Raw genomic sequence first — 19,154 nt, 5'->3', positions numbered from 1 at the left:
AATCATCTCATTGGTTGAGCTGGACGTATGTGGGCGGGGCCTGTGGATGATTTTGAACCTCCAACATCGAAGTGAGTGAAACAGTAAAATATACAGTGATGTTAAGTATTAACCATTACTGACAGGCTGGATTCAGTAGGATTGATCACTCTTTCTGTTAGCAAATACATGAATAAACCCTATTTCTATTTTACGCTGCTCATGTACGCCGACACTAACACAAAAACTGATTTCCATCCACGATTAGATGAGACATGAGTTGAATATCATGAGACAGTTTGCAAGATGAAATTCACAGTGTTTTATTCATGAACGATCTTTTTCGTCACTGTTTCATGTTTAGAATCTGTTCGGATGTATTTTTGTTATTAAGAAATCCAGAAAAAATATCCCAACTAAAACCTCAACGATAAGAACTTTTTTCAAGGCGGAACGAGTAAAATGTCCTGTTTTGGCGGAACTTCCCTTGTGCAACAGTAGACGGAAGTGAACTACACAAATGCGGAAGTAGCATTAGCTTTGTTCCTATGTGACCGAGCCGAGTGTTGTTGTGTGAGCTGAGTGTGTGAGCTGAGTGTGTGAGCTGAGTGTGTGAGCTGAGTGTGTGAGCTGCGGCAGCAACGATGCCTTCAGTTCAGTATCTGAGAGAGTTCATCAACGAGCGACTAACTGCTGCTGCTGAACAAATATTCTTGGAGTTTGAAAAAACGATCGTCCAGTACGAGGAAGAGATCGACCGTCAGCGCAGACTGCTGGATATCACCTGGAAACCCCAAATCAAGCTGCACAGGACAGGTGAGTGTCCCTCTGAGGGAGGATCCTGATCACAGCTCTGCGGGACGTTTCTGATTGTGAGGACTTTTTGGAGATGTGAGCTAACAAAGAGCAAACAGAGGACAGGCGAGTTTCGCTCTGATGGGGTGAACTCACTTCAACTCAAATTCAAATTGCAATGTGCAGAGGGTGGACTATAAAATACATCTTTATTCACCACAGACAGTTATAACCCTGTTGTTTCACACAGCTCATATAAACAACAACAAAATATGAAAACTATTCATTACAAAGGTCTGTGAAGGTTCTCAGTCCTCCAGGTCATCGTAGTCTAAGGAGCTTGGAAAGAAAAGTGTCTGGATTTCTTTAAGTGGCCAGGATGTGAGTGGGCGTTAAGGCATCTGGGAAGGATCTCAGAACTGGAGGCGGTGGCTTACAACACCAACTGTCTGCCACCTATAATCCAGTTTTTCAGATCCCAACTCTTCATCAGTTCTCACATTGAGTGTTTAGAGTCGAGCCCTCGCGTTGCTCCTCAGTGATGCTTTAATGGTTTTACTGAAGCAGAGAACAAGTTTAACTCCATTTTCTCAGCCGTGTGTAAACGGCAAGCAAATTCTCTCAGCTGAACCTGTAACTAATAAAAGTGAAATGTCTGTGAAAATGCAGGAAATAATGAACCTGTGTGAATGTGTTAAATCCGGGGCGTCAAACTTATATCCCGCGGGCCACATTCGGCCTAGAATACAGCTATATCCAGTAGGGCTGCTCAATTAATCGAATTTTAATCACGATTACGATCTGGGCTTTCAACGATCATTAAAAATGACGGAGCCGATTATTAGCCCCTCCCTCATTTATCCGCGACACCTTAAAGGCCGGTCCGTGAAAATATTGTCGGGCATAAACCGTCCGTGGCGCAAAAAAGGTTGGAGACCGCTGATTAAGAGGACCCGAGGGAAGCTCGGAAAGCTAAGCAGAAGTTATTTGGAAAAGAGAGGTAAAAAAACTTCAGTGGTGTTGCACACTATTTTATATTATTTTTTAAAGTCATTGTTAACCCTTTAAAACCGGTCAGAGCAGCACGCTCCGTTTTGTGTAACTATTTTTAAATCCCTGTAGAACCAGAACCGTGTAAGCTAGCGCAATAAACCAGAGGAGTTGTACTTGCATCTGATGCCATCAGCTTGTCCTCGGTCACGGTTTCCTTCCACATAAAGCTTTGCAAAAACTGCATAAAAAGCGCTTGCAGGAACAAAAACATAATATTCCAGAAACACGCTTTGCCGATCCGACCAGCTGTTCGTAACACTTCCCACAGTTAAACAGATGTCAGAGCGAACTGTCACATGTCCGCCATTTCCTGCCCGAAAGTGACGTCATTTTCGCGGAAATTTATTTTGATTCACCTGCTGTTTTCTTTGCAAATTTGCATCATAGGATTGTTTTTTCGTTTTTCCTGCAGTATATAAAAATTAATGTATCTCCAAAATAAAACTATGAAGACACTCAAAATAAATTTCCTGTTGTTGTAAACTATTTTTTGCAACTTTTTTGTATTTAAAGTTTTGAGGGATAAACCTCTTAAATTTCTCAAAGTAGAAATATATGTAAAAAAAACCCAAAAACGATTTTCAATTTTTTTTGTAGTTTATTGCACTTTTTTGCAATTAATGTAGTTACTATGGACTTAATGCATACATATTATTAAAATATGAGCTATAACAGTTGTATAGCAACTTGAAATGCTCCCACCAATGGCACTACAACATGTAAAAAATATAATATAAGCTCTGGCAGACTTGGTTCTATAGTAGGTCTTAAGGGTTAAATAAATATCGTCAAATAATCGAGATCTCAATTTCAGTGAAAATAATCGTGATTATCATTTTTGCCATAATCGAGCAGCCCTAATATCCAGCCCCCGTGATAATTTCTTATGTGAGTTATTACGGTTTTTCTGAATTGCTAAAACACATTTCCTTAAATCTCATCTCTTTGTCTCAAAACACTAAACACAAACTCCAAAATTCAAGCTACACACACAAAATCTTCGACTTGTCTTGCAAAACCAAACATTTGACCCAAAACTATTTTAACTTTTGTCAAAATCAAGCACTACTGTCAAAAACCACACAAAACCAGCCAGTGTGCAAACACGACTTAGCAACGATTACACACTACAGAAATAAATACAAAACACTGTGAGAGAGCTGGAAAATAATATTTATCTGTTCATTCATTTATTCTCACATTTTGACAAAAAGAAAACTGCCGTAAAAAAAAAAATATATATATATATTTATACATTAAAAAATTATATATTTTTACAGCATATTCAGGTAACTTAATCTGCCTCAGCATCACACCTCTGTGCTGGGTCAGGCCACAGGACTTCATCCACATCATATGTTATGGTCTGCCTTGCAAGGCAACGAGATTCCAGATCCAGCCCTGAGAAGATTCCAGTCCCATCTCACCACATGCTCCATTCTTTGCTTGAAGTAGATTTTCCTGTGTGTAAGGGTTTCGGTCGTATACTTTCCATCTCCGTGCTGAGAAAAACACCTCAATAGGGTTCAAAAGGGAGAGTATGGTGGAAGAAACACATTGATAAAATGCTGCTCATTGTGAAACCAGTTGCATAATTTTGAACCACAGTGAAAGCTCACATTGTCCCAAATGATATGGGATGCTCTGCCTGCTCGCGGTCTCTCTACTCAAGCAAAGCATCCTGTAGACCATCCAGGAATGTTGCTATAAGTTCGTTGTTGTACAGCCCAACAGTAACATGACTGTGGAGAAACCCACAGCTGCTGATGGCAGCACAGTTACATTTCCACCACGCTGGCCATGCAGTTCAATAGTGGCACATTGACCTATGACATTGCAACCTTTTCTTCTCCTTTTTGCTAGATTCAACATGTATGTTGTCTTCTATATTCCCTTGCTGCATTTCATGCAGTCAAATTGCATTATTTTGACGGACCATATCCACAATAAGTGTCTCCTGGTGTTTAGGGCTGGGACGATGTGTCGACGTAATCGATTACGTCGACGTTAAAAAAAACAAACAAAAAAAAACGTGCGTCGATGCGTCGTCACTTTCAAAACAGACATGGCGGCAGCGAGTAGCAGCAACATGATTGAGGCAGCCGCAGTCGACTTAAATCAATCCACCCGAATTCGCAATTCTACAGTATGGGGATATTTTAACAGAAAAGGAAGTGTTTCAGTCATTTGCCGACTTTGTAAGGTGAAAATGGCCTATCATAAAAGCACGACGGCTATGCACCAGCACCTCAAACGACAGCATCCAGGAGCAGCTTCTGCAAAGGACAAACCACCGTATGTTTTCAACTTTTTTACCAACACTGCTTTTTACTCTTTAATTCATCCAGACACCCCCCTCGTAGGCATACACTCACTCATAGACACAGAGAAAAACACTCAACCTCCGTAAATGCAAAACTCATTTAAGCTGCTGTTTAGTTGGTTTTTATTTGTGGCCCATGCTGGCAAAATGAGTCGGAATGCGCGCAGGCTGATTATGGGAATCTGCGAAAGACGAAAATGTGAGACAGCGAATTGGCCGCAGGAAAAATGTTAACGAGGATAATGCACCACCTGCTAAGCATAGTGGACACTATTACAACATTGTTAAAGTGCTTATAATCGAATAAAATTAAAATAGAATCGGATTGTAAAATTAATCGCTAGATTCATCGATTAGGGAAAATAATCATTTCGCCCAGCCCTACTGGTGTTGTGAGCACATGCGTGTTCTTCCACCCTCATTTGGCCATCTTTCAATTCTAAGCAAAATACCATTTAGTTATAAGTATTGTTAAATCTCCCAATTCTTTGGGCTGAAGGAAGAACAACACCTGGTGTATAAATGCTCAATCAACAATCTCTTTATTCCATACAACACTTTGAGCATTAAAAAACGTCTAGACGGGAGATGTGGACTGGAAGGCGTCTGCCAGATCTCAAAGGCTACGTTCACACTGCAGGTCTTAATGCTCAATTCCGATTTTTTGATCAAATCCAATTTTTTTTCCGTCTGCTTGTTCACACTACAAATAAAATGCGACTGCAAACGCGCTCTAGTGTGAACGCTCAAAGCGACCGCATGCGCAAAAGAAGACGTCACACACAACGCGCTCTGTTTAGACCCAGACCAAACAATATGTTTGACTGATGGCTCTTAATATAAAGACTTCGGACTTTATGTTTCCCAATTTTTGCTTTAAGTTATTTTGTTATTTACATAATAATGTAAATAGCACATACGAAAGTGACCCAGATCGGATTTGAAAATATCGGATTTGTGCCGTTCACACTGTCACACCATGATCGGATATGAGTCGCATAGGGTCAAAAAAGTCAGATTTGATGCGCTTTCGCCTGCAGTGTGAACGTAGCCAAAGTGTCTGACCGTTTCTCGCATTCTTAGAGCTTTGGCCCCCCCTTCCACAGTCATAAAACCTAAACATCCACATTCTTACTCTCTCAGTGAGCCTAAGTTATGACCTTGGCTTCCTGTGCAGTGTGTTCTGTTCTTCCTAATCAGACAAATAACGCCATGATTCTCTGAAAACAGTTTTACTTATGAATCAGCAGTATAATGCTTAGAATCCATGCAGACAGGGGTGGGACTTTATTTTGATGGGCACACCATGTGGCCAATCACATGGAAAGACACACTGGGACCATACCATTACGTGGAAGAATAAAGGGGGGCAGACGTTTTGAAGACAGCATATGTAGTGCTACAGGCAGGCACACAGAGAGACGGGACCCGGATTTAAATTCAAGCATGTCGGGAAAAAGTGAAGAAACATAAAACAAACGTCTGGCTGCATTTCAGTGATACTGGAGACTGCAAAGCTGCAGAATTGATCAAACTAGCAGCTGCTTTTATTTTCAGCCATTTTTCACTGTGGAGGACAAAAGGTTTCAAACGTGTCTGGTCTTAAAATGTGCGTTCTCTCTATTAGTAATAAATGCACTAAATAAGACTTATGGAAACACAAAATGAAAAGTGCTTGAGAAAGACAACATTTGAATATTACGTAAAATAAACTATATATGACGTGTGTTTATATGATAGGCTCGCGACCCTGAAAAGGATAGCGGATGACGTGTGTTTGAATGGCAGAGATGCAGAAATGTGTGCATATAGCACAGAGCCATGGCTCAGTGTGTCTAAATGAGTCTCACAGGCCTGAATGTGCGCTTGAAGCCACTGGGACAGCTTGTGATCTGACGGCACTTTCTTTTGTCTTTCAGTTCTTTATAGGTCGTATAGGTCAAAAAATCAAAATTGTATTTAGAGAAAAAAATCAATGTGAAGATTAGTTGTTTCAAGACAAACTGTTCTCTGAGTTAGTGAGGCCGTACTTGAATGATTTGGCTTTCAGTTTATAAAGTCAGGGCTGAAGAGATGGTACAGAAAGCTGTGCATGCTCAGATGGAAAAAAACAAACATGAAGGAGATTTACACAAAATGAAACAGCTAGTCGTGGACAAATGTGAGGTCATCGATGGTTACAACCTCGTAGAGTAAAGAGGATCGATGTTGTCTCACAGGACTCATCTGCACAAGGCATTTTATAGAGTACAGCAGCAACGGCAGTTTCTTAAAACATCTCCACATTTTGACTTTTTCTCAAAATGATCAATGACATATATATTTTTTGATATGTCCCTAATACTCCATTGCATCGTTTTGCTTTCTCCACCCTTAAAATTAGTGACTTGAGTTTAGAGAATCTCAAGTGTATTTGTTTTCTCCTTTCGTCCCTCTAGACGTCCCACAGCAACACGTCTCCTCGGAGGAGGAGGTTCTCCCTGAGCAGCAGCTTTGTAACCAGGAGAGGAGCTCCAGTGTGGAGCAGGAGGAACCAGAACCTCCAAAGATTAAAGAGGAAGAGGAGGAACTGTGCAGCAGTCAGGAGGGAGAGCAGCTGGGACTGAAGGAGGAGACGGATACCTTTATGGTGACTTTTATTCATAAGGAAAGTGACCACAGCAAACCAGACCCAGTCAGCTGGGATCAACTTCTCTCTCACAGCTCTGATGTAACTGAAAGACAGTCTCAGGAAAGAAGCAAGACTGTAGATTCAGGATCAACTAGAAATAGAAAAAAAAGTCACAAGAATGCAGATGATTCGCCTACATCAGAGAATCACTCTGACACAAGCAAAAGGGCTTTCAAATGTGATGTTTGTGGAAAAGCCTTTAAGCAGAATTATGAAATCAAAAGACATTATAGAATCCATACTGGTGAGAAACCATATCCTTGTAAAACATGCAACAAAATGTTTGCATGGAGTGGTGATTTACTGAAGCACATGAGAGTTCACACTGGTGAGAAACCATTTCCTTGTAAAACCTGTTTGAAAATGTTTGCAAGTACAAGTTCTTTATCGAGCCACATGAGAACGCACACGGGAGAGAAGCCATATGCTTGTAAAGCATGTGGGAAAATGTTTGCATACAGTAGTGATGTAAGGAAGCACATGAGAGTTCACACTGGTGAGAAGCCATATCATTGTAAAGCATGCGGGAAAATGTTTGGTTTTAGTTGTTCATTGTTGCGCCACATGAAAACTCACACAAGTCAGAAGTCGTACTCTTTCTAGAGAGAAAATGATATCATGGAAGCCAAGGTCTTCCAGTTTATTAGATGTGAGATTGGTCTAACCTGTTCCAAAACTTTAAGTTTTGTTTGTTTTTGGAAATGTTTTCCTTTACTTGCTGTATATTGGATAACTGTCAATCTCTGTGTTGTGTAATTAAAGTTAGTATGTTGTGATAATGATATGAAATAATAATACAGTGGTCCCTCGCTATGTGGTTCACCTTTCACAGATTTCTTTTGTGCAATTTTACATGCTTTTTTTTTTTTTTTTTTTTTTTAAAGCACATTGTGTCCTGCATCCTGATTGGCTGTAGACCATTATCAATCAATCTCCTGCAGTGTCTCCTGTACAGTACAGAATGCATTCAGCTTGTCAAATTTACCTAAATCTTCAGTCGCTAGCAGTGTGACTAAAGTGCTGTACTGTATGTTTGTAAGCTTTTTCCAACAAACACAAAAATGTCAATGAAACGTTTAATACTAATACTGCGCTTATTTTTCTACGAAGGTTTGAACTTTGAGAGTGTTTAAACGAGAGAAGTGTGAAAATGTTCATGCCTGTCTGAGAAAAGTGTATAAAGTGTGTAGTGAGGGGTTTTACAGCCTTAAAACATCTCTAATAATTGTAAAAAATAAAGTTGGCTACTTTGTGGATTTCACCTATCGTGGGTTATTTTTAGACGTAACTAAACGTCTCTGGTTAATAAGATGGATGAGCTGTACTATCCAGGTAAGTATCATCTCACCTGAATCTCATGGAGCATCACTTTGAAACACTGCCTAGCATGACTCTGAATTCACAGACCTACAGGTTACCTGAGCACAAGAGACAAATTGCATAAAAGGAATTGACTGAAATGTTTAGCTGGGAGTAACAGAAGAGTCGCACAGTGCTTGGTGTATCCCCATAGTTCTTGTAGTGAAGGAAGATGGTTCTCTGTGTGGACTACTGAAAGGTGAATGAAGTGTCTCGCTTTGATGCTTATCCCATGCGCTCGGTCGACGAGCTCCTGGACCAGTTATGCGCTGCTGGTTTTTTTCACAATGCTGCATTTAACCGAGGGCAACTGGCAGATTCCCTTGTTTGCAAAGTCTAAGAAAAAACTGCCTTTTCCACGCCGTACGGGTTGTATTAATTCATCACACTTCTGTTCAGCTTATTTGGACTATTACTTTCCAGCACCTCATGGACCGGGTGCTGTGGCTGCACGCTACATATGCTGCTGCATACCTGGATGATGTTATCATCCAAAGCAACATTGGGCCGGTCTGCCTCCCACTCTGGACCCCCACCAATTTGCCTACAGGACAAATCGATCCACTGAGGACGCTATCACCATACCGCTCCACACTGCGCTGAGTCACCTGGAGCACCGAGGAAGCTATGTGAGAATGCTCTTTCTTGACTTTAGTTCAGTATTCAATCATATCATCCCGGAGATCCTGGTCCAGAAACTGTCTTACCTGGGACTCTCCACCCCATCTGCCTCTGGATCAAGGACTTCCTGACAAATAGACCACAGTCTGTCAGACTCGGCCCCCACCGGTCCAGCACCATCACAATCAGCACCGGGTCTCCACAAGGATGTGTTTTGAGTGTGTCATCTAAGTGTTCAGAGAGTGCACTGAAAAAACCGTGAAAGAATGAGGGATCATCAACATTTGGACCATATACACTTGCAATACATAGCTTTTTATCAAGTATAGATAGTTTAATGATTAAGAATCTGCCCTCTGGATCTATAACTGTATCGAGTACTGTGAAATTAATATTTTTATGTATTAAAATTGCTGCTCCCCTTTGTCTAGAATTATAACAAGCTGAGAACACATTAGCAAACTCAGGTGTTTTAAGTTCATTCGAACCTCTAAGAGGTCTGTGGGTCTCTTGTAATAGGACAACATCTGCCTGTAGTTTTTTGAGTTGGTTAAATATTTTTAACCTCTTTTCTCTGGAGCCAGCTCCATTTATATTCCATGTAATGAACCTCAGTGTACCCATAGATGTTTGTGTATAACTAGGGATGTATGCTGTGTGCGTCGCTTAGACAGGTGGAGAGAATACGTCACTTGTTCATAAATAAAGAGAAGGAGAGAGAGAAAAAATGTGTGGCGAGATGCTCCCTGAGTCTGACTTTGTGTATGCATAGTTACTAATATGAGTAGGCTTGGCTTAAGTGTGTGTGTATCTTATATGACTGTGTGCGCTGTCTGACTGAAGTAAATGTGCTGCCGTTGAGCGCATGGTGCGTATGTGTCGAAATAAAGGATGTTTGTGGATGAGTGTCGAAGCAGGTGATCGAGGCAGTGAAAGGAATAAAGAAAGAAACCAAGGACAGGGGTGAGCAGCATAAAACCAAGAGGGGGAAAAGAGAGGAGGAAAAAAAAAACGAGAAGAAAAAAACAAACAAAACGTAAACATTCCAATTAAATCACTGACGGAGAGTGACGGTGTTAATTCTGCTATGAAATCACACTTTAAGATGCGATTTGATGCTGGTAAGTTAAACAGATGTTAATGCAAGTTAGTGTGAGTGGATAGGGAAATGGTGCAGCTGATTCTTATCTGGTGTGAGGTTAATACAGCCACGGAGTGATGTTCGGGTTGCGGTGGAGCTGTCCGTCCACGTACAGCCGGTCCACAGCGATGACAGCGCGGGAGCCCTTCTGGATGAAGCCGCGTCAGAATGGGAAGAGGACCCTGCGTCGTTCCAAGATCTCTTTGGTGAACTGGTCGTTCACGCTGAAGTCCGTTCCTTTTAATTCCCTGCCGCGGCTTTTCACATGTTGCTTTTGTTTGAAGTGGCCGAATTTGGCCACAATAGGACGTGGTCTCCCGGTCACAGCCCGCATGGGGCCGATGCGATCCACTCTATCAAAGGTGATGTTCTTCACCGTGTCCTCCGGCAGCTTCAGGTGGGTTTTGATGAAGCTTTTTACCGTAGTCTCCACGTCTACTCCAGCGGCTTCTGGAATACCAGAACATACAAGATTATTACGCATGCCACAAGCTTGTAGATCAATAACTGTCTCTTTTATTTTTTTATTTTCTCTATTTAGCTGAGTAACATTGTCTGTGAGACATTTCACCGACTCCCTTAGCGTGGCATTTTCAGCAGCGAGCGTTTCCACCTGCTGCTGGCTGTACTCCAGGGATTCTCGACATCTTTTCGACAACGGCGTCTCAGATTTGGCCGGGGAAGATGCACTTTGAGCCTTCTTCATAACGAGATCCTGGAAGCACTGATCAATGTAATTTTGGAGAGCCTCTAAACTCTCCCCGTTGTTCTCCAGGGTGTTGGAGATGATTTGGACAAGTATTGTTAGTTATAAGACAATTGATAGGTGCATTTGGTAATACTGAAGCTTAAATGAATTTATTCAAATCTAAACTACCATTTGCTTTAAATTTCTGCCAAAATCTCCGGCGTCTGACGTCAGTTACAACATGAGTCGCTTACCTTGTCCGTCACTTCCGTCACTTACCTCCTCTTTTCACTCCCACATTGGGTTGGCAGCTGCGGGGGTTTGGCCATTCCTCTGCAGATGATCTGTTAGCTGTTTGACAACTACTCTTTCAAGGATCTTTGAAACGAAAGGAAGGTTGGAGATTGGCCTATAATTAGCTAAGACTGCTGGGTCTAGAGATGCTTTTTGAGTAAAGGTTTAACTACAGCCAGCTTGAAGGCCTGTGCCCTGTACCAACACAGAGCGGAGCAGCTATCTGAACGCTACCCCAACAGAGGTCGATTATCTTGGTAATAATTTCACCTCCTCACTACGTACAACTCTGGATACTGTAGCTCCTGTGAAAACTAAGGTCTCTAATCAGAAGTACCTGACTCCGTGGTATAATTCTAAAACACGTAGCCTAAAGCAGATGACTCATAATCTGGAGAGGAAATGGCGTGTCACAAATTTAGAGGATCATCATTTAGCCTGGAGAAATAGTTTGCTGCTTTATAAGAAAGCCCTCCGCAAAGCCAGAACATCTTACTATTCATCACTGATTGAAGAAAATAAGAACAACCCCAGGTTTCTCTTCGGCACTGTAGCCAGGCTGACAAACAGTCAGAGCTCTGTTGAGCCAACCATCCCTTTAACGTTAACTAGTAATGACTTCATGAACTTCTTCACAAATAATTTTTTTATCATTAGAGAAAAAATTACCAGTAATCATCCCACAGATGTAATATTATCTACAGCTACTTTCAGTACCATTGATGTTAAGTTAGACTCTTTTTCTCTAATTGATCTTTCTGAGTTAACTTCAATAATTACTTCCTCCAAACCGTCAACGTGTCTTTTAGACCCATTCCTACAAAACTGCTCAAAGAAGTCCTGCCATTAATTAATTCTTCGATGTTAAATATGATCAACCTATCTCTAATGATCGGCTATGTACCACAGGCCTTCAAGCTGGCTGTAGTTAAACCTTTACTCAAAAAGCATCTCTAGACCCAGCAGTCTTAGCTAATTATAGGCCAATCTCCAACCTTCCTTTATATCAAACATCCTTGAAAGAGTAGCTGTCAAACAGCTAACAGCTCATCTGCAGAGGAATGGCTTATTTGAAGAGTTTCAGTCAGGTTTCAGAGCTCATCACAGCACAGAAACAGCTTTAGTGAAGGTTACAAATGATCTTCTTATGGCCTCTGACAGTGGACTCATCTCTGTGCTTGTCCCTTAGACCTCAGTGCAGCATTCGATACTGTCGACCATAATATCCTATTAGAGCGATTAGAACATGCTGTAGGTATTACAGGTACTGTGCTGCAGTGGTTTGTATCATATCTATCTAATAGACTCCAGTTTGTGCATATAAATGGAGAGTCCTCTTCACACACTGAGGTTAATTATGGAGTTCCACAGGGTTCAGTGCTAGGACCAATTCTGTTTACATTATACATGCTTCCCTTAGGCAGCATCATTAGAAGACATAGCATACATTTTCACTGCTATGCTGATGACACCCAGCTCTATCTGTCCATGAAGCCAGATAACACACACCAATGAGTTAAACTGCAGGAATGTCTTAAAGACATAAAGACCTGGATGGCCGCTAACTTTCTGCTTCTTCATTCAGATAAAACTGAGGTTATTGTACTCGGCCCTGAAAAGCTTAGAAATATGGTATCTAACCAGATTCTTACTCTGGATGGCATTACCTTGGCCTCCAGTAACGCTGTGAGGAACCTTGGAGTCATTTTTGACCAGGACATGCCCTTCAACGCACATATTAAACAAATATGTAAGACTGCGTTCTTCCATTTGCGCAACATCTCTAAAGTTAGAAATATCCTGTCTCAGAGTGACGCTGAAAAACTAGTTCATGCATTTATTACTTCCAGGCTGGACGACTGTAATTCATTATTATCAGGAAGTCCTAAAAACTCCCTGAAAAGCCTTCAGCTGATCCAAAATGCTGCAGCAAGAGTCCTGACAGGGACTAGAAAGAGAGAGCAGATTTCTCCTGTTTTGGCTTCCTGTTAAATCCAGAATTCAAAATCCTGCTCCTCACATACAAGGTCTTAAATAATCAGGCCCCATCTTATCTTAATGACCTTGTAGTACCATATCACCCTATTAGAGCACTTCGCTCTCGCTCTGCAGGCCTACTTGTTGTTCCTAGAGTATTTAAAAGTAGAATGGGAGGCAGAGCCTTCAGTTTTCAGGCCCCTCTTCTGCGGAACCAGCTTCCAGTTTGGATTCAGGAGACAGACACTATCTCTACTTTCAAGATTAGGCTTCAAACTTTCCTTTTTGCTAAAGCATATAGTTAGGGCTGGACCAGGTGACCCTGAATCCTCCCTTAGTTATGCTGCAATAGACGTAGGCTGCCGGGGGATTCCCATGATGCATTGAGTTTTTCCTTTCCAGTCACCTTTCTCACTCACTATGTGTTAACAGACCTCTCTGCACTGAATCATATCTGTTATTAACCTCTGTCTCTCTTCCACAGCATGTCTTTATCCTGTCTTCCTTCTCTCACCCCAACCGGTCGCAGCAGATGGCCCCGCCCCTCCCTGAGCCTGGTTCTGCCGGAGGTTTCTTCCTGTTAAAAGGGAGTTTTTCCTTCCCACTGTCGCCAAAGTGCTTGCTCATATGGGGTCATATGATTGTTGGGTTTTTCTCTGTACCTATGAAGCGCCTTGAGGTGACTTTTGTTGTGATTTGGCGCTATATAAATAAAATTGAATTGGTACATAGCTGATTATTAGAGATCGAACCATTAATTAATGGCAGGACTTCTTTGAGCAGTTTTGTAGGAATGGGGTCTAAAAGACATGTTGATGGTTTGGAGGAAGTAATTATTGAAGTTAACTCGGAAAGATCAATTAGAGAAAAAGAGTCTAAATGAATATCAATGGTACTGAAAGTAGCTGTAGATAATATTACATCTGTGGGATGGTTGAGTAATTTTTTCTCTAATGGTTTAAATTTTATGTGTGAAGAAGTTCATGAAGTCATTACTAGTTAACGTTAAAGGGATGGTTGGCTCAACAGAGCTCTGACTGTTTGTCAGCCTGGCTACAGAGCTGAAGAGAAACCTGGGGTTGTTCTTATTTTCTGCAATCAGTGATGAATAGTAAGATGTTCTGGTTTTGCGGAGGGCTTTCTTATAAAGCAACAAACTATCTTCAACATCAGCTCGTAGTTTAATGTGTGTCTATCCTTACTGCTGCACTTTTGCTGGTTTTCACAGTATATTTCCTCCCATGTGTTTTTCTTGTATAATTTCTTTGTCTTGTCTCCTTTTGTCTCTCCAGACGTCCCACAGCAGCATGTCTGTAAGGAGGAGCTTCTCACTGACCAGCAGCTCTGTAACTGGGAGAGTCTCAACCAGAAGGAATCAGAGCTTCCTCATATTAACGAGGAACAGGAGCAACTTTGCAGCAATCAGGAGAGAAGACAGGTTATACTGAAGGAGGAGACTGATACCTTCATGGTGACTGCTGATTATGAGGAAAGTGACCACAGTGAACCAGAACAAAAGAGTAACCAGCTTCTCTCTCACAGCTCTGCTGTAGGTGAGAGCCAATATCAGGAAATAAGGAAGAAGTTTGATTCAGGATCAGCTGGAAATGGAAACAAAAGTCACAACAATGCAGAATATCCACCTACCTCAGGAAGTCAATGTAACTCTGATAAAAGTAAAAAGTCCTCAAACTGTGATGTTTGTGGAAAAGCCTTTAAGTATGATTATATAATGAGAAGGCATTATCGAGTCCACACAGGTGAGAGGCCGTTCTCTTGTAAAATGTGTGGGAAAACGTTTATATCTGCTAGTTCTTTGTTGAAGCACACAAAAACTCACTCAGGTGTTAAGACATTTTGTTGCACAACTTGTGGGAAAAGGTTTTCATATAACAGTGATTTACTGAAACACACAAGATCACACACTGGGGAGAAACCATATCATTGTGCAACATGTGGCAAAGTGTTTGGATATAGTAGTTCTTTATTGACGCATATGAGAATGCACACAGGTGTGAAACCATATAATTGTAAAACATGTGGGAAGACGTTCAAACGTAACTGTCATTTAACGGAGCACATAAGAACTCACACAGGTGAGGAACTCAGGACTTAGAACTCTTATTGTCAATGTACAGTTGCTTGCACACTGAAATTTTGAAGCAATACCACATAGTGTGAAAATAAAGAAAACAATATACAAGGAAGAAGAAGAACAGACAATATAAGAACACTATGTACACTATAAACATGATGTAGACGTCATAATAAAACATTGTAAATAATAAATAAGGGTGGAAGGGCTATGGTCATTAAGGGATGGAGATTGCACATATAGCTGAAATATTGCACAGCAGGAGCAGAATATTGTACGGAAACAAAAAGAAACTCACAAAGCAGCAGAAAGCTGTCCTTCTCAACTACATAAACCGGGGCCATGCCTTTACAAATGTAATGTGAGACGGCTCCTGTGATTTGTTTATGGCGCTGGGACGTTTTCTCATGAGGGCCTTGTGTGAAAGACTGCTGTATCTTCCGCTGGTATAGTTTTTATTTTCCCAACTTGCTCCCGTCGTTCCACAACTTGGTTTAGCTTGGATTTTCTGGATTCTTGAGTATTCTTTTTTGTGGACCTTCTATAAGTGATAGAAGAGATTTGTTGTGTTGCCATCGGGTGCAGGACTAGTTTTATAGCATAGCTAAATAGGCGTCTTCTGCTCCGTGTTGGTGCTGTTGAACCCAGTGGCTTTGTTGTCAAAGATGTGAAAAAAGGTTCAAAACCAGAACACAGTTGTGGCGCCATATGAGAACTCACACTGAGAGGTGTATTTTGACACAAGGTTAATTGCTCAGCTGTGTTGAGCTAAAAGTCAGAGGTTTGTGTCACAAAAGTAGCTGTTTTTATCTAATTCGCTGTGGTAACTTACACTAATAACCTGGTCAGGAGCAGGTAATGTGTTCAGAGTTTCACTTTAAAAGTGACTGTGCTGTTATACCTCATTCTAATCTGCTGCTAAATCTCTTTAACACTGATTAAATTGTAGCAATTAGAACACACAACACAAGAAAGTAATACAATTAATTTAGATTTGCCACAAGCTAAAGCAAATCTTTTCTTAGTTTTTGCTGCTGTAAGTTTCAGGTCTCTAATGTGCAGTTGTTCCCTTAATATCATCTTCGCCTCTGTCAGTGTGTCCCAGGGTGGCTGTGGCTACAATGTAGCTGCCATCACCAGTGTGTGAATGGGTGGATGACTGGATATGTAAAGCGCTTTGGGGTCCTTAGGGACTAGTAAAAGTGCTATATAAATACAGGCCATTTACCATTCATAATCTACCCCTCAGGTTAGAAGTCTTTTTAGAGAAAACAGTGTCTAGGTAGAGAGTTTCTAAAGGTTCAGAGTTAAACCACCTTAACGCAGTAGTATACCTGCTGTAACGGTCATTTTTCTCACCACCATGACCGTTTTTTACAGAAACTTGTTGTACACCCACTGTTACGGCGCAGGAAGCCTCTGCATTATTGTCCTGAACAGTCAGATCAGCCTGATGTCTTCAGCTGTCAGACTGCGATGTGATCAATTTTTAATGTTTTTATTTGTTGTTGTTTTGTCTTTTCAGTTTTTTGATACACATGGAAATCTACTGTGTTGTTGAATTAAAGTTAGAATTTTACAATTATGTTATAAACCAAAAATGCACAACAGCTGTTTGTTTTCATTCTTTGTTTTTTATCCACCCAAAACTCAAACATGACGGCCAACCTAACCACTGTGGTGATCACTGAGTAAGGGAGCAGGTTGGCCGTCTATCACAGGTCTAACAGAGACAGAATATTCACACTCACACGTTTGCATGTGTGATTTTAAGTTTGACTTTTTTGATCTCACAGGTAAAACTGTGTTACAGCAGCAGGATGAGAATGAGTAAAAAATGTGCAGTATACAATAAACAACAAATAACAGAGTTAAAATAGAAGTGCCAGGTAAGGGTCTAATACTATGAGATGCAACAGGAATGTAAGACTGGCATTGTGTAAGATACTCATGAGCTAAATAACAACTAAAAAAGTACAACTACATTTGTACAGTCAAAGGGAAACTAGTCCAATGTTCTTCTCACAGTTTCAGTCTCGTAGAGTAGTGATGTGTCGGTTGCGAACGAAACAGCTCTTAGAGCCGGATCTTTGACGTGAATGACGCGAGCCATGTTTTTTTTTTTTTTTTAGAGACAAAGCACATACAAGCTCCAAAACACGTACAAAACACAACAGACGTGCTCCAGGATGCTAGGCGCAGTGTTGAGCTTTTGTTACGTAGTGGCTACACAAGCCAGAAAGTACCAATGACCGGATTTGGTGTGTGGTAGTAACAGGTAAATGAACATTTTTTCTTTAATTATTTGAATATAACTATACACACATGCTTTCATGCTTTCAATTGTGTAATTTAAGTGATCTAGGTAGCTCTGTTTTGGAAGTTCAGTTAACGCTAGAAATGTGTTTTGGAGTTTGTACCTGCTCTGTCTCTAAATAAAACCACTTTTTTTTACATTAGTAATTCCTTTAGTGCATAATTTTATATTGTTGTTAATAATAAATTATTTAAAGCAACAAAACAACCTGAAGAGCCGGTTGGGAGCTGAAAGAGCCGGCTCTCTAAAAAGAGCCGGAAATCCCATCACCACGGTAGAGAAGTAATAATAATAATAATAGTACATTTTATTTGTGGGCGCCTTTCAAAAACCCAAGGTCACCTTACAAAAGAACAAAATTAATAAAGGGAGCAATAGTCATAAAATACATAAAATAAGTTAAAATTGCAAAACAGAACTTGACAGCAGATAAAATCAGCACTAAAGTGAATAAACCAGTTTGAACAGATGTGTTTTGAGCTGTGACTTAAACACAGGAAGAGAGTTTTTATTTCTTATGGCTTGAGGAAGAGAGCAACTGAAGGCTCTGTTCCCCATGTTCCGAGGGACCACTGTACTATATTTCACTGGCAAATATTGGAAGGACCCACAGAATTTGGTCCTGATGAAAAGTGGAGGAGTGCATCGATCAGACACTGAAATGAAAAATGTAGAAAGAAGAGAGAAAATAATAGGCCTTAACGCTTTCCATCAATGTGATCAAACAAGTAAAGACTGTAATTCTGACTGGAGAGAAGTTTAACAGTGTGTGGCTCCCTCTAGTGGATGTTGTGGAGTATTCTGTTGTCTTTGCTCCAAAGGTTTTTGTACAGAGTTTTGCTGTTTCCTGTCACTGTGGGCTGCAGAGCACAGTAGTACACAGCAGAGTCAGACAGCTGAAGCTTCTGGATCTTCAGAGGAACTGATCTGATGCTGGAATCCAGTGTGGATGAAAATCTCTCCTTGAACTCCTCTGCTGTGTTTCCTTGATCCCCACTATAGCGCATCAGGATGAATTTGGGGCTGTTGTTTCCATCCTGTTTGTACCAGAAGAGATTAATATTTGATGAGCTGGTGTTATACTGACAGCCAAGTGTCACTGTGCCTCCTGCAGCAGCAGTCTCTTCTCCTTTTGCTTGCAGCACGTTGTCTTTTTGTGCTCTGCATTCTGTAAAACACCAACAAACAGTATCAGTGTGCTGTTAAAGAATCACGTCAATGTTGATATCAAAGAAACAGAGTTGTGTTCATACCGAGGCACATAGCAGCCAGCAGCACTGAGATGAACAGAGGCGTCATATCTGCAGTGTAGAGTAACTGTGAGCTACAGCAAGTATAAAGAAGCTGTGATCTCTCTGTTTAGTCTTCATCAACACTAAGTTGGTGGATTAGAAGGAGGAGCCTGATCACAGTGACAGGACTCATTCACAGCCCTGTGTTATTCCCCCTGCTGACAGCTTCACACTCAGCACGTCTTTCTGCTGCTCTGCTTTGCTTGGAGATCTTGCAGCAGGAAGTCTATAAAGTGAAATCTATCCGTTGGTAGTTTGATCTACCTCTCCTTCAATGCACATGTTGAAGAGTCCCTGGATAAGACTGATGTTCACAGCTGTTCTTTCTGTCAGCTCCAACCTGTCTGATTGTTCTCCTCTGAGCTCTCTCATCACCAAACTAATGCTCACCGGTTTTAGTTTCACACAATGCAACAATGCTTATGGCAAAAGGATAATTTGTTTTTGATGGATCTGTTTTCTCTTCGCACTGTAGCCTTGCTGCTTAGAATCTGTTCATTTACTGCAACGGTGAGTTTAAAAATGTACACATAGGAACTAAAGGCAACA

The 19,154-nt window shown here is 41.0% G+C and overlaps 1 protein-coding gene across 4 annotated transcripts; it reads left to right on the top strand.

The window, feature by feature from the left end:
* The first annotated feature begins 513 nt into the window (after positions 1–513).
* LOC146552811 (uncharacterized) lies at positions 514–15,017 on the top strand. 4 transcript variants are annotated; one of them, XM_085254285.1, is made up of 4 exons: positions 514–795; positions 6,589–6,860; positions 13,728–13,742; positions 14,205–15,017. In XM_085254285.1, exons 1-4 carry the CDS (start codon positions 624–626, stop codon positions 15,015–15,017), a joined length of 1,272 nt encoding a protein of 423 aa, XP_085110411.1. In that variant the 5' UTR covers positions 514–623. The 4 variants fall into 4 exon arrangements, with proteins under 4 accessions (XP_085110411.1, XP_085110410.1, XP_085110409.1 ...); XM_085254284.1 differs by lacking the exon at positions 13,728–13,742 and having other exon boundaries at positions 6,589–6,981; positions 14,194–15,017; XM_085254283.1 differs by lacking the exon at positions 13,728–13,742 and having other exon boundaries at positions 6,589–7,149; positions 14,194–15,017.
* Positions 15,018–19,154: the final 4,137 nt, after the last annotated feature.

Source organism: Mchenga conophoros, linkage group LG18, assembly GCF_057382185.1.
Source record: "Mchenga conophoros isolate Kocher_MC1m ecotype Shallow Benthic linkage group LG18, M_conophoros_male_GT1.1, whole genome shotgun sequence".
Lineage (NCBI taxonomy): Eukaryota > Metazoa > Chordata > Actinopteri > Cichliformes > Cichlidae > Mchenga > Mchenga conophoros.
This window is presented reverse-complemented; position numbering and strand designations above follow the sequence as displayed.